Here is a 23,771-nt window from a genome sequence, read left to right as displayed (position 1 = left end):
TTCACATTTGCTAGCTATCTTTTAGATCGAAGCCCAAATAGAATGATAAAAGATAAGATGGAAGCCCATCTCCTACTGTAAATAACCTACACACTGTGTGTGTGTGTAGCCAGCCAGCCAGGTAGAAAAATGGCATAAAAATAAAAGACAGACATCAGAGTATTTTTCAGTACACCAAAACGTAAAGTAAGAACCCTAGTAGCCTAATATCTCAAAGACTAGTTGATAAAATGTTCATAAGAAAGAAATTAAATTCTAATGGAAATGTTTCACAATGATGTCATTAGGCAGAGCAGGCAACAGATGGCACACAGACAGCAGAGTTGGGTACAGATATGCAGGGACAGACTGGCAGAGACAGGGAGTCTCAGGTAAGTTTGTTGAGTCTTTGTTTGGCAACATTATGAAAGGTTCTCCATTTTTTTTACTTGTAAAATAGGAACATAATTGGAAAATGCCATGGATACCCCCACTCTCAACTTAAACTGGTGACTGAACTAAGATTTGTTAAAGGCAATGGTATTGCTGTTGTGATTAGTTGTGTAGTTTTGGGTACCGGTAGTTAGGAGTACGGCAAACACCTTATTTCTTTGGTTCCTCAATATACATTTACCATATTACAATGTAGGCTATGTGTTACAGCACTACTTTTGGTGTCCCCCTCAGGAATTGCTCTTGAGAAAATGTCATGTAATTGTCCCCTCCAAAGTTGATATCAGATTTTCGCCCCTGAAATAAAGGTTGGGTTTGGATTACAATTATGCCAACAAATCATACCCCCTTTTGCCAAGCTCTACGTGCAAATCGCCCCTCCGCCCACTTCGCTTCCATTCATTGAATGGGACTCCATTGTTTCATCGCCCACAATGACGGCAGACTGAAAAGCCCTAGACGGATTGATCATGATTCTACAGCCAAAGTTCTATACTTTGCATGCCCTGCCGAAGGACCCTAGCTACTACGCGGAATAGGTACTTGGAGTTTGTCGGTCCCCAAATCTGCACCAGTAACGCTAGCTTGGTGGACAATGACCGGTGGTGTTGAGTATAACCAGAGATAGTGAAATATAATGACCTCTCTGTCAGTGTTGTGTATACATGGATGCCAAGGGAAGCCAGGCTTCCCCCCAAAATTTACCAAGAAAAATATAAAAACATTCAATTATTTATCTTTCATCTCTCTGTATTTCATAACTTTCCTTCAATTCGCAAGAGGCTGAATGTATCTCATTGGAGAAAGCATCAGAGTAAGCGAAACAGCGCCCCTCTGTCTCTCTACGGCTAGGCCATTTATCTGATGCTGTCTGGTCCAAATGAGTATGACATTGTTGCCACCCATAGCATTGAAGGCAAAGGAAGCCAGCGAGAATCTGGCCTCTATTGAAACAAAATGTATAAAAAATGATCCAATCAGCGTTGAGCTAAACTGAGCGAGCTCAACTGTGAATGGTCAGAAAAAAAAGTGTCAAGGGAAGCCAGCTTGGATTTGGCTTCACTCCTATCAAATCCAACTGAGAGCATACGTCATTGACAGAAAAACTTGAATTGTTGCATCTGGTTGTGTTGTTGTTCTCCCTAGCTAAGATTTGCTCTTTCCTGGATGGAGATAGGGATTTGGACTTGTGGTTATACTTAATTCTCCGTACTGGCCAATGATTATAGCGGTGATTCTTATCCAACCATAAATTCATACATTGTGCCCCTGGACTGAGAGGATGGAAGTTCAATATGTAGCTATATGTTGAAGGCTAATGTTAACTAGTTAATGTTGTCCATGAATGGAAGTTAGGCTAGAAAGCTAGAATCTAAGCCAGGTAGCCTAGGACAACAAAAAATAAAAGCGCGTACTGTATGACAGAATGATAGACAGTTTCACCAACATAAAAGAAAGGAGGATGGCATTGGCGTTTCTCTACAAGTAGTGTGAGTCAACATGTTTTTCTACCCCCCCACACACACGCACACAGAAATCAGAACCATGGACAGCCACATCATATTTAGCTTATGTTGACTGAACTAAATTGTTATCTTTTAGTTGTCACTGTATTAGACTAAGCAGAGGCGACTTGATGAAATGGCAGCTCCTGTTTTCTTTGCGACTTGCGGTAACTCTGTGGTTCTAAAATACTAGTTGTTTAGTGGTCCAAAAATTTCGGATATGTTTACTTGCTTGACCATGCTGTAGGTCATGTAACTGTACATGCAATATGCTTTGTGGACTTCACTGGACAGAGGTTGCTATCCGGTTTTGTGATTAAACAAAGCGGGGAAGGCTTGGCTTCCCAGTGATTTTACCCACACACCGCTACTTCTCTCTGTATAATTTAGCTAACGATGTTAGATTACGTTACTGCTGGCTATGTAGGTAGCCTGCCTCCAACGAGGCAGGCTAGCTAATGTTTTAGTTAATGTTAGTATAGCTAGCTAGATACCTCATTACAACTTAGTTAGGTCATAACTCATACAAGTTTGTGTATTGTCTAGATACTGCTGGTTGTGTAACGTTATCATTTGATAATGGTAGCGAGGCGGGCTAGCTAACTTTAGCTAACTAACGTTAGCCTACAAATCGGATTTGCAATTTAGTTCGTAGCTCATATAAGTGTATTCTGTATTGTCTAGATTAAAACAAAATAATGGATGCAGCTATGGCGGTAGCTAACTCATGTCTGAGTCTGACTAATACAGCGAACTAGGAGAAAAAGACCGTAATGGCGTCCCCGGCCTGAATCTAATCCAATACAGGGTTACAGTCCGTCTACATCTGATAAACATCGAATTAGGGTTTCCACTAGTTACCACAACCACAAGGTCACAATTTTTTATGTCATAAAAATCCATAAAAACTAAAATGTGCTTTTTGGTCTTCATTTAAGGTTAGGGTTAGACATAAGGTTAGCAGTGTGGTTAAGGTTATGGTTAGGTTTAAAATCACATAAAAAAATATTTAAAAAATGTATGACTTTGTGGCTGTTGTAACTAGCAACGACCTAGAATTAGCTTGAACTGAGTTACTGCCCTGATGACACAGACGGCTTCATCAACAACCGTAATGTGTGTTATGTAAAAAGTTGTATAAAAAAAATACCCGGTTTGACAAACAAGTAGGTTAATTCCCCAGCCAAGCAGATACAACTAGTAGAGTCATTTGGTTGTGAAGTGCATAAGCAAAACGCTTTGTCCTTTCTTTAGAACAAAATGCAATTGACCACCTGGCTGTCTATTGTATCACCCTGACACAGGCCCTCCCAGTCAACACCACGTCATAAGATGAGAAAGTATATTGTTTATGAGGATTTCCTGCTGCAGTTGTTTGAGAGATGTCCAGTTTGCAGCCGAACATGCAACATGTAGAAGACCAGTAAGGGGACCATCAGCATCACCAGACATGCCCTCACTGTGAGCATTGCAATAAATGGAACTGGGAGGACACTTGAATCAGGTTGGTGTCATTTGACCTGTGTAACGGTTGTCTTCTGTAGAAATGGACCAAGGCGCAGCAGGTACGTGAATACTCATCTTTAATTAAAGTAAAGGAGTAAAGCATCCACTTAACAATTCAAACAAAGTAACAACAGCTACAGTTCTGCAGGCTAGAAACGCAGTGCAAAAAACAACCACCCACAACCCCAAAGAAAAACACACACACCTATATAGGACTTCCAATCAAAGGCAACTATACACACCTGCCTTCAATTGGAAGTCCCAATCATCCACCCAACATTTAACCAACACAAACATGCCACGTCCTGACCCAACTACACCCTCTACTGGTCAGGACGTGACAACCTGGTCAAAGGTCAAAACAGTTTCGAGTTTTGTCCCATTTCAGCTTCATAACCTAACCTGGTGGAACCACCCTGATCGCTGTGTTTACCTTTTCTCTTCACACACATATCAGGATATCTGAAGTGAAATAGAAAGGTGAATGCAACGATCAAGTTGGTTCCACCATGCTAATCATAACCACCATTTATAATGTAATCCGTGCTCTGTGTGTGTGTTTGTGTTTGACCAACTAGTATCTTTGATGAGGGGCCAGGAGCTGATCTATGCTGCCATGCCCATCAATGGGATGCAGGCAAATACCTTACCTCCAGCCTCACCGCTTGCCTGCTCACCAAAGGTCATAGATGGGGAGACCAGGATTAGGTAGGTTTAATCTGACCTTTTCAAACTTCAACATAGTATATGTTTGTTTGTCAGATGTCACCTATCCTATCTGCTATTGGTAATAGAACAGCGACTGTGTATGTGTTCACAGATGTGCCTATGGAGCCAGCACTTGGAGACTTGCATGATGATGTGATGGAGTCCAGACTGACAGACATCTTTGATGTCTCTAAACGGAGATAGACCTGGCACTTGGCATTACAATTTTACTAGACACAACTTTTACTAGTTCAGGTGGGCCTTCAAGCTTCAGCAAACAAAGGAAAGGAGGAAAGGAATAATTCAAAATTGCATTCGTATTTACAGATGGCATACAAGTTTGTTATTAAGCTACATAAAAGTTCACATGTTCCAGAATGCATTTCTGCTATGTTCACATTCAAATGCATTTTTGCCATGTTTTCATTCAAATGCCTCTCCTGTGAAGTAGTGACCTGCGACAAACGCCTAGCTTCCTGAAACTGGTCACATATCACCAATGCTTAATTTGTAAATCAGGAGGTCCCGGAACACATAGTGAGCATGGCTGGGGGGGAGTATCCGGGGGCCCTGAGGTACGAGAACACATTGAGAAAAACGTAGCAGTGCAGCAGACAGAGTAAACAGCCAAAGTAGCCAACTATCTATGGTGGTGAAACGGACAGCACTCTCCAAGGTGCTGATTCATTAAAAGCATTTTAGACGTCACTGCAGTATGCCCACATATTTTAGTATAGCTGCGAGGCTTACACAAGTCCCAATTTCTTATAGCCTAATGTTCCAGACATCAATGTACAGGAACATTTTCAGACGACACTGAAGAACACCCGCCACATGCACACATACTCAGCTGTGGAGCTTACAAGGCCCGAATTTCATATCATTTTCAAGACATCAATGTAGCAGTAGAACAAATATCACAATATCGGAATATAACTTCAAATAAAATAAATCACAGCAGAACACACATGAGAATATATAGGCCTCCTGCCTATATGGTCATATGAAACACGTATTCAAATTACCTTCACAGTGCAGAACAAGTTTGTAAAGAAAAAAAACCCTCCCACAATGACTCTCCCCATGTCAAGTCCATTTAAGTCATGAGAGTCAATTTCTTGCTCAAAGCCATGAGCGGGCCTGTGCCTGTGATGTTTAGCCTTCACCTAAGGCTCTTCTCAAGACTCTGGCTGTCGTGTCTATTTTTTCATTTTGAGTGTTAACTATAACCTGGGTGTCCTCTTTAGCCTCGTCTACAAGGCTTGCTGCCACCAAATGCACCTTGGTTTGGGCATGTTCAAAACCCATTTTATCTGAGGGCTCTTGTTGTTTTTTTTATTTTTTATGTCTGAGGCATAGGATGGTAAATTACTGTACATTCCACCCACTCTTTTGCTAGTTTAATCCCTCCAGTCATTTCTAGACCCAAGCCCAACTTTGAATTCTGCATGTCAAGCCAAGGGTTATACGTTTGCTTGTTCTTGTACTGAAAATTGCACCTGCTCCGAGCACTTCGTCGGGGGATGCACTGCCCCCCAGCTCCCCGTCTCCCTCTCCCGCTGAGTCTGACTCCTCGCTAGTAGGCTTACTAGCTAGTAGGGGTGCCGCTGGTGATGCTGAACTGGCGGGATTAGCATCGTCATCAGGAACAGTTTGCCTCACTCCTCTCCTCCGGCACAGACAGTTCTTTGGCTCGTTCCGGATTCCATTCATCATCTTTCTCTGGATTTTTGGACTGGAAAAATGTCATCAAAATCTGTTGCTTTTTCTTATAAATGTTTTGTTTGAATTTCCTACGATTCAAATTCAGTAGGGAGAGAACTAGCCTAGGCTACGTGACGTGATTACGTAGGGACCTCTTCACTAGCTGACTTCCACTACCAAGACCTTGTGTCAAGATCAGTTACTTTACCCACCAGCCCTCCTCAAAACCTTTATGTACTAATAAGAAAGCAGGTCTGGAATCATTGTGGCAGGATAGGATGATTACACAGAAGTATCACCATGCTATTACATGATGGTCTTTCTGTAGGGCGGGAGTAATAACGGGTTCAACTTGATTTAACGCTTATCGCTTTTATTCGAAAGTCTACAGTGCGAACAGTTAAACAATTAATAATAATGCAGCGAGAGGTACCGGATCTGGACAAATAGGTGCCGGAACAAACAAAGTCAAATCTGAGAGGTGCTGTTCCGTCAAGATCCGGCTCAAATTAAGCACCACGTATCACTCTGACCTATTCAAAGCTTCCTCCGGCATCTCACCATACATCTGCATGTAGTTATTGAACTCAACATGCAGAAGGTTTGTTTGTTGTGATTGAGTTGGGGGAAGCAGCTGCGGGCAAGGTTCTGACAGATGTATGTGTCTTGGTGGTGGCAAGGACACACACAAGAAACACCCACATCAAACCACATCCCCAAGCCAACTCACGTTTGGCTTCTGTCATGATTGGCAACATTTCTTGAGGAGCAAGCCAAAGAAAATGAGGCCAGCGGGTGCAATTACCCTTTAATAAGGCTTAACATGTCCCAAAAGAAAGTACTCACTCAAACATGACAAACTCTCCAAATCAAACACTGGCCCTTTAAGGCAACAACTGAAGTAAACTTAAAGGTCCAATGCAGCCGTTTTTTTTATCTAAATATCAAATAATTTCTGACTAACAATTAAGTACCTTACTGTGATTGCTTTCAATGGTCAAAAGAAACAAAAGCAGCTTCTTAGCAAAGAGCAATTTCTCAAGCAAGAATTTAGCTAGGACACTCTGGCAGTGGTCTGAGTGGGGAGAGGAAACTGAAAACTATCTGTTATTGGTTTGGAACTCTGTTTCTTATTGGTCTATTAACTAATTTACTGTCCAACTTACACTCATTGGAGCCAATTACAATTACTGGAGTATCTGAAAAAGGCTTTGAAGAAGCATCTGTGAATAGGCAACCAGTGTAGCCAGTGCCGCTGGCTGCTGGTAAGCTTTCTTGACATGGACATACATTTTTGCCAACACATTGCTAACCTTTGTTTAACCAGCTAAACAGCTCCTCTTAGCGAAAAAGTGTTTGGAGTTACCTTTCTAGCTAATAGGCTATGTTAAAGTATACACTTCAACTTCCAATTTTAATGTGGGGAGGTAAAAATAATTTTTAAAAACTATCTGCCAAATCTATTCATTTTAAAATGTTGATTACTTCTTGCCATTATTGTTCACCTTTTTTAATACAATTTTCATTTCATTTGTATTAATATATATTGACCGAGGGGTACAAAGAAAGCAATGAGGAATCACATTAGCCCTCTGTCACCCCCACCCTCCCCCGCCCACACTCAGTCATGAAATCAAACAAACAAAAGAGAAAAGAGAAGGATGCTAATCATTTACCCTACCTCTCTACTTCCCGAGCCAAGACGCCCCCCCACACACACAAATTCAATGAGATGCAGAAGAACGACAAGAATGTGTAAAGTTAAGTAGGCCCCCCACCCTCCCACCCCTCCACCCACAGGACCACTACACCCCCACAGGACAGGCTCAACCACCCACAGGACCACTACACCCCCACAGGACAGGTTCAACCACCCACAGGACCACTACACCCCCACAGGACAGGCTCAACCACCCACAGGACCACTACACCCCCACAGGACAGGCTCAACCACCCACAGGACCACTACACCCCCACAGGACAGGCTCAACCCCCCACAGGACCACTACACCCCCGCCCCCACAGGACAGGTTCAACCACCCACAGGACCACTACACCCCCACAGGACAGGCTCAACCACCCACAGGACCACTACACCCCCACCCCCACAGGACAGGCTCAACCACCCACAGGACCACTACACCCCCACAGGACAGGTTCAACCACCCACAGGACCACTACACCCCCACAGGACAGGCTCAACCACCGACAGGACCACTACACCCCCACAGGACAGGTTCAACCCCCCACAGGACCACTACACCCCCACAGGACAGGCCCAACCACCCACAGGACCACTACACCCCCACAGGACAGGCTCAACCCCCCACAGGACCACTACACCCCCACCCCCACAGAACAGACTCAACCACCCACAGGACCACTACACACCCACCCCCACAGGACAGGCTCAACCACCCACAGGACCACTACACCCCCACCCCCACAGGACAGGCTCAACCACCCACAGGACCACTACACACCCACCCCACAGGACATGCTCAACCACCCACAGGACCGCTACAGGTACTCAAGGTAATTAAAGGTATGATTTTATCTTAACTCCAATAGCTACCGAAAGCTCTAATTGAGCTACTGTATGTCAATAAAATACCGCAATTGTTCATGTTTAGACAGTGAATGGGGAGGTTTCCATCGACAGGTAACCATTTTCATGGCTGCCATGAGGCCAGCCAGACATAATCGATTTTCCTGCAAAGACAGATCCAATTTGGAGTGTCATTGAGTAGGGAATATGTTTCGAGAATTGTGGAGAGCATATTGGAGACTAGTCTCCAGAATTGGGATACCTCAGGGCACTCCCAGACCATATGAATAAAGGTCCCGGGAGCACCCTGAGGGCATAGAGAGGATTTTGGGGTTGGATGTATTGTCATTTGGAACCATATGCGCCAGGGCCGGACTACCGCATTTGGGGCCCTGGGGCATCTACCTCCAGGGGGCACCTGAACCCCCCAATATTTCGTTTTTTGGGGGGGATACAGCTAAAAGCAGTTTTATAATAATGCTATTCTACACATTTTGACATGCAGCTGAGAGATAGTTTTTTGCAATTCTAGTGAAGAATTTGCTGTTTTACAGCTCATCTCATGCTATTCTTCACATTTTGCCATGAGGATGAGAGAAAACTGTGCAGTTTTAAAGCAAATGTCCTGCTTTTCTGAACATTTTTCCATTGCTTATGACATGTTTATATGCTATCTAGGGGACCACGACCTCCAGGGGGCTTGGAGGTCGGGGCCCAGCGGCACATGCCCTGTGTACCCGTCTGGGAATCTGGTCCTGGTGTCTGCGGGTATGATAAGATCTGTGGACAAAATTTAAATGCATATTTTGATGATTAGGATTTCTAAAAGAGAGAATTAGGTTAGACCATACAGTTTGTCAGTTAACCTCTAAAAGTCTAAGCCGTTGGGGGAGGGGGGAATTGTTTTAAGACGGTCATAACATGGATCATTTAGCTATTTGATTTGGAATTTTAGAACCCCTTTAGGTATCCCCCAAAATACGTAAAAATTATATGATAAAATATTGAATTTGTTCTTTACTACTATAGCCCATAGAAACACACTGAATAACACATTCATAAATAGCTAAATAGACATTGGATATTATATGCATCTAAAAAGTTGAAATAAGCAACAAATGATGTCCGTTTACATAAATTATGTTTCACAATTGGGTTATCAAATGTATCAAAGTAATGAAATGGGTTATCTTCTGTACAAATGAAGAGTCTGTGAAAGCTGTAGCCACTGACAGGTGAAGGTTGCTGCCCGGATTCTTGCCAACATGTGGCTGACTGTTCCATTCATAGGAATGCCCACAGCGAGGGCATATCTGCATGATGCTGATGAGGGCCTCCTTGCTGGTCTTCTCTATGCTGCATGTTCAGCTGCAAACTGGACATCTCTCGAACAACTGCAGCAGGCAATCTTATGACGTGGTGTTGACTAGGGGGGCCTGTCTCAGGGTGATATAATAGGCAGCCAAGTGGTAAATTGCATTTTGTTCTAAAGAAAGGACAAAGCTTTTTGCTTATGCACTTCACAACCAAAATTACCGTACTAGTTGTACCTGCTTGGCTGGGGAATTAACCTACTATTTTATCAAGACGGATATTTTTAATACAATTTTTTACTTTTCACATACAACACATTACCTATCGTTGTTGATGAAGCTGTCTGTGTTATCAGGGCAGTAACTCGGTTCACTATCAGAGGCCTCATGATGGCGTGTTCTTTTCATTGGAGTTGAAGGAGACTGGCAACAACAGAGGACGTGTCACAACGGTGCTTGTGTCGCATGACACACTTTCATTCTTGCCTGACAAGCTGTGAAAATAATTTGGAGGTCACTAAACCATTGCAATCACATTGCTGGACACACCTTTACTCCTTCTGGTAGGTCCCGGCATCCATTCATGACCAGGAGATCAGTCTGGCACCATACTGTGCACTTTGTCTAACAGAAAAACAGGGTCAACGATTATTCCCATCCCTCAATTATAAGCATAGCTTGAGATTTAAGGTAATCTCGTTTGGAAGGTAATTCTATGTTTTACAGATGTTGACTGACTGGCTCCAGATTGGATTAGATTCAAGCCGGTGATGCCGTTACACTATGCAACCAACTTTGACATGTTTTGCTATGGCCCTGGGTTGGTTTCAGTTTGTTGCTGCTAGTTGTAGTCAGACATGCGTTAGCTAGTACCAACATAGCTGGATCCAATATTTATTTGTGCCCTAGACATGGGTTGCACCTCGGAGGCTAATGTGACTGTTTTGCAGAGGTGTGGACTCGAGTCACATGACTTGGATTCGAGTCAGACTCGAGTCACAAATATGATGACCTGCAACTCGACTTTGACTTTAACACCAATGACTCGTGACTTGACTTGGACTTGAGCCTTTTGACTCAAGCCCAAATATAAAAAATGATGCTATTAAAAAAAGTGTGCAGCGCATCAACTCTTCATTTAACGGATTACAGTTTGTTTCAGACAGCAGCCAATCAAATTGTGCCAGTTGAGAAAAAGTTGTGCGTGGCAGTGCAGAGGAACGTCAGCGGGTGAATTCAGATGGAGCTCTTGGAAAGATGATACCCAAAATTATTATTTTCGGATATAAAGACGACGCTGTATCAACAAAAAACGGATTGAAACTTCAAAACATGCGGGAAGAAAATTACAGATGGAGGCGCAACAATTTCCAACTTTGTTTGACATTTGAAGCTGCACAAAGAATGGTAAGTCGTGGCTAATATAGCCAACAGCTATATAATGTATAACTTTACTAGTGTAGCATGTAGGCTAACGTAATGTTAAATCAATGAGCCTCCACACAGTCAGTCAGTGCGGGAACGTGATCATTGCACCCAAGATTGAGCTACAACTGGCTAGGCAGTTGGTAGCCTAAATCCTGCCTGATGTTACTGATGTTCCTAAAACCAATAACATACATTACCCTACTGTAACCACACAGAGTGTCTGTGTGTGTGTGTTAAAGTTGGGCGATTGTATACAAGCCTACATCGCCCGATTACGCCCCATAGCGATCCTCAATAGTCGATCACTATTGGGGGGGAGGGGTCTTTCTCATGGCTACCCATGTATTTCCATGGAAATATAACATTTATTTAGAAAGTTTTAATTGCCGTTTTGTTTTTCATTTTAGTTAAAGTAGTTATATATTTTAATCCCCAAAATTGTACTATAAATACAGATAAAAACAAATGATAAATGGTCTCCTTCTCCATTCTACAGAAATCACACAGAAATCACAAAATATAGTCAATATTCAGCTTGAATCTTTCCAAAACATGTTTCACTGTCATGACTTCCACCGAAGTCGTTTCCTCTCCTTGTTTGGGCGGCATTCCGCGGTCGGTGTTACCGGTCTTCTAGCCATCGTCGATCCACTTTTCATTTTCCATTTGTTTTGTCTTGTTTTCCTACACACCTTGCTTTCATTTCCCTCATTAATTGTTGTGTATTTAACCCTCTGTTCCCCCCATGTCTTTGTGTGGAATTGTTTGTTGTAAGTGCTTGTGCACATGTTTACTGGTGCGCGTCGGGTTTTGTACCCATGTTGGTTATTTATTTACATCGTTGGTTTTGAAATTAAACTGCTCTGGCTATTACCTAGTTCTGCTCTCCTGCGTCTGACTTCACTGCCACCAGTTACGCACCCCTTTACATTCACTGGATAAATGATATTTAACATTTTAAATGAAACTTCCGTAACCTTGTTACTGATACGTTATTTGACAGGAATGTTCCATGCTTTCCCCCTTTATATATATCACCATAGATATTCAACCAAAAAAATCTTGCTGAGGTAAGTGTAGTATCACAAACAATATTCCTAATCTGTTTGTTACCATATTTATCTTTGAGGATGTTAATATTGCCAATTAATATATTTCCATGTAAATCTATGTTACTTACATCAACCACAGAGGAATTTAAAGAAAAATAAAACCCCCGTTGGAATCGCATCAAAAACAAAAGTTATGGCTAAAGTTATAATGCATCTAAACTCAATCTGGTGACATCACAATCATGACAAAAGGTTTTCCTAACAATTATTTGCCTTGTTTTGAAATGATATTGTGTTTCCAAGCCAAATCCGAGTTGTATTGTGGTAGGCTAACATTAGCCAGCTAGCTAGATAGGTAGCTAGCTAGCTAGTTATGGTAGCTAGCTACCTAACGTGTCATCAGCAATGCTAGCAATAATAGTGATAATGATTATCAAAATATACATAACCAAATACATAACCAGCAGTCTATGGTCTAGCTACCGGTATACTCACCACCACTGGGGACCAAAGTACTCCAACCACCTATTCTGCATGATAGGGTCCTTCGGCAGGGCATGCACACCAGTTGGCTATGCATTCTGCTGGAAGCATGGACAATCCGTATAGGGATTTTCAGTTTAAAACTGCCGTGATCCTTTGAACACGTTGGGGGCAATGAACAACTGAGCCCCATTCAATGAAGGGAAGTGAAGTGGGCAGAGGGGCGATTTGAACGTGGAGTTTGGCAAAAGGAGGTATGATTTGTTGACATAGTTGTAATCCAAACCCAACCTTCATTTAATCGTTGTGACGCACCGAGGTTCCAAACGTAGTTTTAGATGAGACTGACTTTATGACAAAAATGATCCTATTTACACTTTGAACTCAATTTTGACATTGGAGTGAATGTTTCTGACTCATATTGATGCCACATAGACTGTTTTCAAAGGAATTAGTTGGTTTTTAGGGGCAATCACTCTTTCATTTCAGTGATTGAAGGTGAGGTCTTTCTTCCATAGTTGATCAAGGCTTCGGATATGCTTTTAAGAAATACAAGGATTGATCAGAAACCAGTCCCCTGGGTTTAGGCCGGTTCTCAAAACACCATAAGCTCGCATGGCGGAGTGAAGTTGTAAATAAAAGAAGAAGGATTTGCCCGGTAAATTAAAAGTTGTTTGTAAATCCTGAAATGCCCTCCCTCATCAAGGAACATCAGCTGCTATATGTACACCCTTGTCGCTCCACCTGTGGAAGGATATGATGGTATGTGAAGTATAGTATATATAATATGTTATTGTGCCAATTGGTTTTGGATAACTTTTCAGCGGTGCCTTACATAGAGATGGCCTGTGTTATTATTAAGGCGCCAAATTGTTTTGGGGAGTATCTCAAGGAGACGTTGAAGTGGACCAGATGCTGTGCAGATATACTAGGTACTCCTCTATGGGACGCCAAGCCACCTGAGCATCTCGATCAAACCATGTGGAAAGAGGGAACAAATTACCAGAAATAATACCAAAAATTTGGAAGGCCTTGGCCTCTTTTTTGCCTTTGCGGGATCAACTATGGATTGGATTGTGGGTGGATATCATCTCCCAGGTATCTAAACTGTTTTACTACAGGGGTACCAAGTGTTACCATTGGATAATATCCCATATCAATTAGAGTTAAAAGGGCAGATTTGACCCAATTGATTTTATTGCCTGAAATTTGGCTAAATTCATTAAAGATGTCAAAAATATGTGGGAGAGATTGCTGGGTATTTTGGAGGATTAGCAGTATATTGTTAGCATATATGTAGATGTAATCCTTGGTGTCCTGAATTATGATTGGTGTGTGAATAGTGGATTGGCGGACTGTCTAGGCAACAGGCTCCAAGAATAAGACAAATAACAGAAGAGAGTGCGAACAGCCTTGTCGGGTACCACAGGATAGAGCGAAATGGAAGGAGCAATTGTAGCCCGTCATCAAGGGAACTTCCATTATCATTCACCTGATGATAAGACAAGACATGAAAATGTTTTATTTGCTAACATATGATGGGGGGTTCCTGGGTCGCTACATGGGAGGCGGTCCCTGGGCAAGAAAAGGTTGAAGACACCTGCTCTACTCTGAGAAGTAGGTTGAAGAAGCATGGCTTTGCAAGAAAGACCTGAGGTGATATAGCAAAATAATCTGTTAAGGAAAAGAGCCTTGCGGTAAAAATAACAGTTCTGTGACGATAGAACAAGACTTTGCAGAAACCCAAAGGCCCAATTGGATGAAGTCAAGCCGCTCAAGGAGGACACCTGCTGGGCATTCAAGGAGAACAGGAAGGCTGGTGAGGAGGCACAGATGCATGGAGGTGAGAAACACCCTCTCAATAACCAGTTATCATTTGTGTCTCACAGAAAGTGGCAGTAACCCCGACCCATGAAGAGGGTGAACCAGGGTGAGGCTGAATACCAGCCTTTGGTGTATGACCCTCAAGGTCCAGGGGTGTACCTCAATGGCTTTGGATCAGATTGCCTGTTAAGCGAGAACGCTCTAGGGGCATTGGCCACTACAACCCACAGGTTGAAGCTTCGTTCGGAGGTGTGCGAGGACCCGAGGGGTGTAGGGATGGGAAAGCCCTGCTTTTGTCCCCATCTGATGTCTAGGTGTGGCAGCTCTCCACAGTAACTTAATTGACTGCAGCTGCACACCCCTCAGGTGCTCACACACCTCCCACCTCAGCTTCAACCTGTGGGTTGTAGTGGCCAATGCCCCAAGAGCTGCAGCAGCAGCACAAAGGCTATGTAGTGGCATTCAAATGGAGGAGAGAGAGCGAGCTTGAAGGAGCCAAAGCTCTGTTGCGGTCATTGGACCAGCCAGAACAGAACCCCAATATGATAAGGTTTGAAGCTCTGTCTGCCCTGGTTGAATAATATATTCCCCAGTACTTAAGTTTACTTTAGATATTGTCTTAAAGGGCCAGTGTTTGATTTGGGAGTATTTGCCATGTTTGAGTGAACTTTATTTTGGGACATGAAGATTCCCCAAACTAACTCTTAAGCCTTATGAGTTAATATATTCCCATTTGAGAACTGGAAATTAGTCTTGGTTGTGCACTACCACACATGTGACACTAACCTCCACCTACGGGGTCGTTACAGAAGCTAATGCCATGTTTATGATGACTGGGAACTGGGAACTCAGAAATCTCCAACTTCAGTGCGTTCAAGACAACTGGGAACTCGGAAAGAAATGAGCTTCAACTCAGAATTCCAAGTTGGAAACTCTGACATCTTTCTAGAGCTCTGATTTTCTGACCGGAAGATCACTGACGTCATGATTTGACCTTGTTCTTTTCCAAATTCCCAGTTGTTTAGAAAGCACAATAATGTGATCATGTGATGCAGTGGCGCAACTTTCACTAGGGACGGTGGGGACATGTCCCCCCCCAAAATGAGGCAATTCGGAATTTGGAATTCTCCAAGCGGTTGGGTAGGCTGTTTGAAGTGTTTATCCAACCCCCACTTCTAAAACCAAAGTTGTGCCCCTGATGTGGTGTACTGATGACTAGAGGAGGTTCTGTCTAACCCCATTGCTCTTGATATAATCTGGTTACTTCCCAACTAACAATTTTTTTATGGTTATAGTCTCTTAAAACCTCTCTAGGACATGTGGGACACTAGTGTCCCACCCCGCCAACAGCCAGTGAAATAGCAGAGCGCCAAATTCAAAACAACAAAACATCTCATAATTCAAATTTCTCACACATACAAGTATTATACACCATTTTAAAGATAATCTTCTCGTTAATCCAACCACAGTGTCCGATTTCAAAAAGGCTTTACGGCGAAAGCATAGCATTAGATTATGTTAGGACCGCACCTAGACAAGAAAAACCACACAGCCATTTTCCAAGCAAGGAGAGGCGTCACAAAAACCAGAAATACAGCTCAAATTAATCACTAACCTTTGATGATCTTCATCAGATGGCACTCATAGGACTTCATGTTACACAATACATGTATGTTTTTTCCTCGATAAAGTTCATATTTATACCCAAAAACCCCATTTTACATTGGTGTGTAATGTTCAGAAATGTTTTGCCTCCAAAACTGCCGGTGAATGAGCACATCAATTTACAGAAATACTCATCATAAACTTTGATAAAAGATACAAGTGTTATGCACAGAATTATAGATACACTTCTCCTTAATGCAACCGCTGTGTGAGATTTCAAAAAAGCTTTACGGCGAAAGCAAACTTTGCAATAATCTGAGTACAGTGCTCAGACATTAAAACAAGCCATACAGATACCCGCCATTTTAGAGTCAACAGAAGTCAGAAATAACATTATAAATATTCACTTACCTTTGATGATCTTCATCAGAGTGCACTCCCAGGAATCCCAGTTCCACAATAAATGTTTGTTTTGTTCGATAAAGTTCATCTTTATGTCCAAATACCTCCATTTTGTTTGCACGTTTAGTCCAGCACTCCAAATTCACTAAGCGCGCGAGTTTTGTCCAGATGAAAAGTCAAAATAGTTCCATTACAGTTCGTAGAAACATGTCAAATGATGTATAGAATCAATCTTTAGGATGTTTTTATCATAAATCTGCAATAATATTCCAACCGGACAATTCCATTGTCTTTAGAATTGAAAGGAAAGGCAGCTTGCTCTCACGGCCTGTTTGAGCTCATGCCAATTTTCCAGACACATGACTGAATCAGCTCTTATTCTCTTCCCATTCACAGTAGAAGCCTGCAACAAGGTTCTAAAGACTGTTGACATCTGACAAAGAAAAACTACAAACCTCAGATTTCCCACTCCCTGGTTGTATTTTTTTCTCAGGTTTTTGCCTGTCATATGAGTTCTGTTATACTCACAGACATCATTCCAACAGTTTTAGAAACTTCAGAGTGTTTTCTATCCGAATCTACTAATTACATGCATATTCTAGCTTTTGTGCCTGAGTAGCAGGCATTTTACTTGGGCATGTTTTTCATCCAAGCTACTCAATACTGCCCCCCCTTTCCTAGAGAAGTTTTAATAGCTTCAATGATCAAGCTTGATGATTGATGATCAAGCTGCTATATTCTAGTAGGTTACACCAAAATCTCAATGGCCACATATTTTAAAGTGATAGTAATGAAACTCAATCCAATTGAATATAATCAATGTTTTATTGGATATTTAAGTATTGAGTTTCAATTTAAAGAGGAGCCCATCTAGGGACAATCAGGAAGGAAATGTTTTCTATTCACCTGAGCCAAACCCTCTCCGCCAACCGTCTCCCCCATTGATCAACACCGCTTCCCCTCCAAATGTCAATCCATTAAAATGAACAGGACGATGAGATTTTTCCTACAAGTAAATCAGTCAAGACATTTTTTGTTGTTCATGCATTTGCCACCATGCTTCAACTTTCTCCTATTCAGTTGGCCATAACTCATCCATAACATTAAAGCTTTATCAACATCTCCGTCATCGGTACAGTAGTGTCAAGAACAGCCCAGTCATTATTTATGTAGATGTTGGGCCAACGTGTCAGTAAGGGCTGATATTTAAACCACAACTGTTTTGTGTAGAACAGATCAGAGGGACCAGCAGGGAGCTAGCTAGCTGGGGCTCTGCCTGATTGTCTGCTTAATGCAGTTTTGATCTGCGGATAAATCACTTCTTTCCCTTGTTCACATTTAAAGGCATATGAAATGGATGCTGGCATTTGCACAAGAATGAAATTCCAAATGCCTTTTAAATAGGGAGGAATTTGGACAAGTTGGAGAAAAAGTTGATAGGAAGTGTAGACAAATCAAATCAAAGTGCGCCAAATACAACAGGTGTAGGTGTTCACCTTACAGTGAAATGCTTACTTACAGGCTCTAACCAATAGTGCAAAAAAGGTATTAGGTGAACCATAGGTAGGTAAAGAAATAAAACAACAGTAAAAAGACAGGCTATATACAGTAGCGAGGCTATAAAAGTAGCGAGGCTACATACAGACACCGGTTAGTCAGGCTGATTGAGGTAGTATGTACATGTAGATGTGGTTAAAGTGACTATGCATATATGATGAACAGAGAGTAGCAGTAGCGTAAAAGAGGGGTTGGCGGGTGGGGGGGTGGGACACAATGTAGATAGCCCGGATAGACAATGTGCGGGAGCACTGGTTGGTCGGCCCAATTGAGGTAGTATGTAAATTAATGTATAGTTAAAGTGACTATGCATATATGATAAACAGAGAGTAGCAGAAACGTAAAAAGAGGGGTTGGGGGCACACAATGCAAATAGTACAGGTAGCCATTTGATTACTTGTTCAGGAGTCTTATGGCTTGGGGGTAAAACATTTTGAGAAGCCTTTTTGTCCTAGACTTGGCACTCCGGTACCTCTTGCCATGCGGTAGTAGAGAAAACAGTCTATGACTGGGGTGGCTGGGGTCTTTGACAATTTTTAGGGCCGTCCTCTGACATCGCCTGGTGTAGAGGTCCTGGATGGCATGCAGCTTAGCTGCAGTGATGTACTGGGCCGTACGCACTACCCTCTGTAGTGCCTTGCGGTCAGAGGCCGAGCAATTGCCGTACCAGGCAATGATGCAACCAGTCAGGATGCTCTCGATGTTGCAGCTGTAGAACCTTTTGAGGATCTCAGGACCCATGCCAAATCTTTTTAGTTTCCTGAGGGGAATAGGCTTTGTCGTGCCCTCTTCATGACTGTCTTGGTGTGTTTGGACCATTCTAGTTTGTTGTTGATGTGGACACCAAGGAACTTGAAGCTCTCAACCTGCTCCACTACAGCCCCGTCGATGAGAATGAGGGCGTGCTCGGTCCTCCTTTTCCTGTAGTCCACAATCATCTCCTTAGTCTTGGTTACGTTGAGGGATAGGTTGTTATTCTGGCACCACCCGGCCAGGTCTCTGACCTCCTCCCTATAGGCTGTCTCGTCGTTGTCGGTGATCAGGCCTACCACTGTTGTGTCGCCTGCAAACTTAATGATGGTGTTGGAGTCGTGCCTGGCCATGCAGTTGTGGGTGAACAGGGAGTACAGGAGGACACTGAGCACGCACCCCTGAGGAGCTCCAGTGTTGAAGATCAGCGTGGCAGATGTGTTGCTACCTACCCTCACCACCTGGGGGCAGCCCTTCAGGAAGTCCAGGATCCAGTTGCAGAGGGAGGTGTTTTGTCCGAGGATCCTTAGCTTAGCTGAGCTTTGAGGGTACTATGGTGTTGAACGCTGAGCTGTAGTCAATGAATAGCATTCTCACATAAGTGTTCCTTATGTCCAGAAGGGAAAGGGCAGTGTGGAGTGCAATAGAGATTGCATCATTTGTGGATCTGTTTGGGCGGTATGCAAATTGGAGTGGGTCTAGAGTTTCTGGGATAATGGTGTTGATGTGAGCCATTACTAACCTTTCACAGCACTTCATGGCTACGGACGTGAGTGCTACGGGTCTGTAGTCATTTAGGCAGGTTGCCTTTATGTTCTTGGGCACAGGGACTATGCTGGTCTGCTTGAAACATGTTGGTATTACAGACTCAATCAGGGATATGTTGAAAATGTCAGTGAAGACACCTGCCAGTTGGTCAGCACATGCCCGGAGCACACGTCCTGGTAATCCGTCTGGCCCCGCAGCCTTGTGTATGTTGACCTATTTAAAGGTTTACTCACATCAGCTACAAAGAGTGTGATCACACAGTCATCCGGAACAGCTGATGCTCTCATGCATGCCTCAGTGTTGCTTGCCTCGAAGCGAGCATATAAGTGATTTAGCTCGTCTAGTAGGCTCGTCTCAATGGGCAGCTCGCAGCTGTGCTTCCTTTTGTAGTATGTAATAGTTTGCAAGCCCTGCCACATAAGACGAGCGTCAGAGCCGGTGTAGTATGATTCAATCTTAGCCCTGTATAGACGCTTTGCCTGTTTGATGGTTCGTCGCAGGGTATAGCAGGATTTCTTGTAAGCTTCCGGGTTAGAGTCCCGCACCTTGAAAGCGGCAGCTCTACCCTTTAGCTCATTGCGAATGTTGCCTGTAATCCATGGCTTCTGGTTGGGGTATGTACGTAAAGTCACTGTGGGGACGACGTCCTCGATGCACTTATTGATAAAGCCAGTGCCTGATGTGGTGTACTCCTCAATGCCATCAGAATAATCCCGGAACATGTTCCAGTCTGTGATAGGAAAACAGTCCTGTAGTTTAGCATCTGCTTCATCTGCCCACTTCTTTATAGACCGAGTCACTGGTGCTTCCTGCTTTAATTTTTGCTTGTAAGCAGGAACCAGGAGGATAGAGTTGTGGACGGATTTACCAAATGAAGGGCGAGGGAGAGCTTTGTACGCGTCTCTGTGTGTGGAGTACTGGTGATCTAGAATTGTTTTCCCTCTGGTTGCACATTTAACATGTTGATAGAAATTTGGTAGAACTGATTTAAATTTCCCTGCATTAAAGTCTCCGGCCACTAGGAGCTCCACCTCTGGGTGAGTGGTTTCCTGTTTGCTTATTTCCTTATACAGCTGACTGAGTGCGGTCTTAGTGCCAGCATCTGCCTGTGGTGGTAAATAAACAGCCACGAAAAGTATAGCTGAAAATTCTCTAGGCAAGTAGTGTGGCCTGCAATTTATCACAATATACTCTACTTCAGGCGAGCAAAATCTAGAGACTTCCTTAAATTTCGTGCACCAGCTGTTGTTTACAAATATGCACAGACCGCCCCCCCCTCGTCTTACCGGAGTGTGCTGTTCTATCTTGCTTGTGCAGCGTATATCCCGCTAGCTGAATATCCATGTCGTCATTCAGCCACGATTCCGTGAACCATAGGATATTACAGTTTTTGTTGTCCCGTTGGTAGGATATTCGTGATCGTACTTCATCTAATTTATTGTCCAATGATTGCACGTTGGCGAGTAGTATTGACGGTAACGGCAGCTTTCCCACTCGCCTTTTCCGGGTCCTGACCAGGCATCCGGCTCTTTGTCCTCTGTACCTGCGTCGCTTCCTCTTGCAAATAACGGGGATGTTGGCCCTGTCGGGTGTTTGGAGAATGTCCTGTGCATCTTGCTTGTTGGAGAAAAAATCTTAGTCTAATCCGAGGTGAGTGATCGCTGTCCTGATATCCAGAAGCTCTTTTTGCCGTAAGATACGGTGAAATAGAACACATAATAGCACAATTGGTTGGGCGCCCGTAAAACTGCTGTCATTTCTTCCGCCGCCATTTTGTCTTGTAGGAACTGGTATTAGAATAGTTTATATAAAGATATAAGAACAGTATTTGCATAGGATGTGAACCAGATCATAACTTGTACGGTGGCCTCAGAGGGACATGAGTGAGCAGACTTAGGTAATATATGGGCAGGTTGGCATTTATTATCATGAATCTTGACCTGGATGCCACTAGCTAGCATAGCCACACAGTCTTCAAATCGGATTTTAAACCTAACCTTAACCAAACTGCTAACCCTAATGCCTAAACTTAAATGAATACCAAAAAGCACATTTTTGATTTCATGAATGTTTACGATATAGCAAATTTTGACTTGGAAGCAAGCCCATCTAGTGCAAATCACTCAGTTCTGCCTCCAGGGCAAGATTCATAACAATAAATGGCAACCTACAATGTATTGTGGCTAAAACCATTACGTAGAGTTTCACTAACTAATGATCATGCTGAAACATTGTTTAACAGCAGTAATGTAATGTATACAGTTTTATAATGCTAATGTTATGCATAATGATTAGATCTACGAACACTAGCTACACAGCCACACAAACCTGCCCACCGTCTCTCTTGGCAACCATAGCCCCACACACGGACAACAAGACACATATCCACCCACACACACTCAATACCCCCAATACACACGCACACACACACACACACACACACACACACACACACACACACACACACACACACACACACACACACACACACACACACACACACACACACACAGAGATATATGTCTGTAGACATTGTTATTGCTTGCCATTCACCCTAACAGACCTTTGTGATACTTTGGCATTAGACTGGATTAGGTGCAGCCACTGGAAATGGTCTCCATTGGCACCAGAATAAACAATGTAACCTTGGTAACAGTGGCACTGACCGATAATTGTATGATTATTGTGAAAAGCAGTTTGATTCGTAAACAGAATGTGTTGGATTAACACAGGTATTTTATATCTCCGCATTGCTGAAGCAAATCCTACACAGAATTATTTCTATTTTGGTCTAGATTAGATGTAAACCAAAGAGTAGAGAACCAAGAATGAAACCATACAGTGTAGAACATTGCACAAGTAATAGGTCAAGGTAAATTATCCCTTATGTGAACATGAGAACATGAAGTGTGTGTGTGACTCCTATAAACAGACTCCCTGCACATTTGGATCTCTGATTCCCACTGTGTGTGTGTGCTTGGCGTGCAGCCGTGCTTGTGCGTGCAAGCTATAGTGACGTGAGTGATGAGGAACTGTTAGATTTAACACACCTACACCAGTTGATTCATCTAACAGATGTGTGAAACAATGAATGTTTGAAGTGAATGATGATATAAAAGGACAAATAGATAGGTGACCTGTTTGTGTACATGAAAGAAACGACACAATTTGAAGTGCTACAATTATTTCAACGCGTTTCAAGCTTTGCAGAATTCACGGTACGGTACGGCACTGTAACATGTTTCAGATCACAAGCTGGAATGCATAACAGCGTAGGCATTTCAGTGGTTCACAGATTGTCAAACTGGGTGTCAAGGACATGAGTGTCCTTTCATGTTGAAATTGGAAAGCAACATTTCACATCAGAGAGATTTCACATCACTACATGGGATCAGAACAATGTTAATGCAGTATATGGTCATGCACTTGTGACACTAGAGTCATTTCATGTATTGTATGTGTATGTGAATGATTAGGCTTGTGTTGCCTTCATCTCTCATCTACCTATAGTGCAGTGCATGCTACAAGTAAATGCCGTACATTCACTAATGGTGCTGAATATTCCCTCTAATTACAAGATATTATTAGCTGAGCCAGAAGCACTTCACTGAGTTGTCAGTCAGTCTAATGGCACCGTTTTTAGAAAGACGGAGTGACGGGTTCCCACTGACCTCTGTGTTGGACTATCATCTCCATCTGCTCCTGTCAAGGGAGAAGGAAATGATCCACAATGAGACCTGTCCAGCCCTGACTCAAACACAAACACAAATACTCAACGTTGAAAGGACAGCACAGAAAAAATACAACAACTGAGGTATTGTACTGACTTGAAGTCAAACAGGACAGCAGGTACACTGCTACTCACAGCTCGCCTTTAATGACAGGTGTATTCAGGTGAGACAGTGGGGTATGGCATCACCAACTCCATGAGGACTGTGTCAGCCAATAAATAATGAATGTTTGGAGTGAGTATTGTAGGTTGCCATGGGCTGCAAGGTTCCAAAGGGAAATAGCTGACCAAGGGGATTGTGGGTATGTGAGTATTGAGTTGTGTTATTTTTTAAAGCCTACTTATAAAGCAAATAGCATGAAGATTTTCAGGTTAATTTGCTACAGGCTATGTAAAAATTCCTAAAGAAAAACTATACCTCATGTCTTTTGGTTTTCACAAGGTTGTGGAATTGAA

The 23,771-nt window shown here is 42.8% G+C and overlaps 1 protein-coding gene across 1 annotated transcript in view; it reads right to left on the bottom strand.

Annotated features, from left to right (window-relative positions):
- LOC106607950 (spermatogenesis-associated protein 7 homolog) overlaps positions 1-23,332 on the bottom strand; it is a 31,844-nt gene extending 8,512 nt beyond the window's left edge. Inside the window, exon 1 of the mRNA XM_082976171.1 lies at positions 23,257-23,332. Coding sequence (XP_082832297.1) covers positions 23,257-23,281 — 25 coding nt within the window. The 5' untranslated portion in view covers positions 23,282-23,332. The remainder of the gene's footprint in view (positions 1-23,256) is intronic.
- Positions 23,333-23,771: the final 439 nt, after the last annotated feature.

This window comes from Salmo salar, chromosome 06 (assembly GCF_965601325.2).
Source record: "Salmo salar chromosome 06, fSalSal1, whole genome shotgun sequence".
Classification (NCBI taxonomy): domain Eukaryota; kingdom Metazoa; phylum Chordata; class Actinopteri; order Salmoniformes; family Salmonidae; genus Salmo; species Salmo salar.
This window is presented reverse-complemented; position numbering and strand designations above follow the sequence as displayed.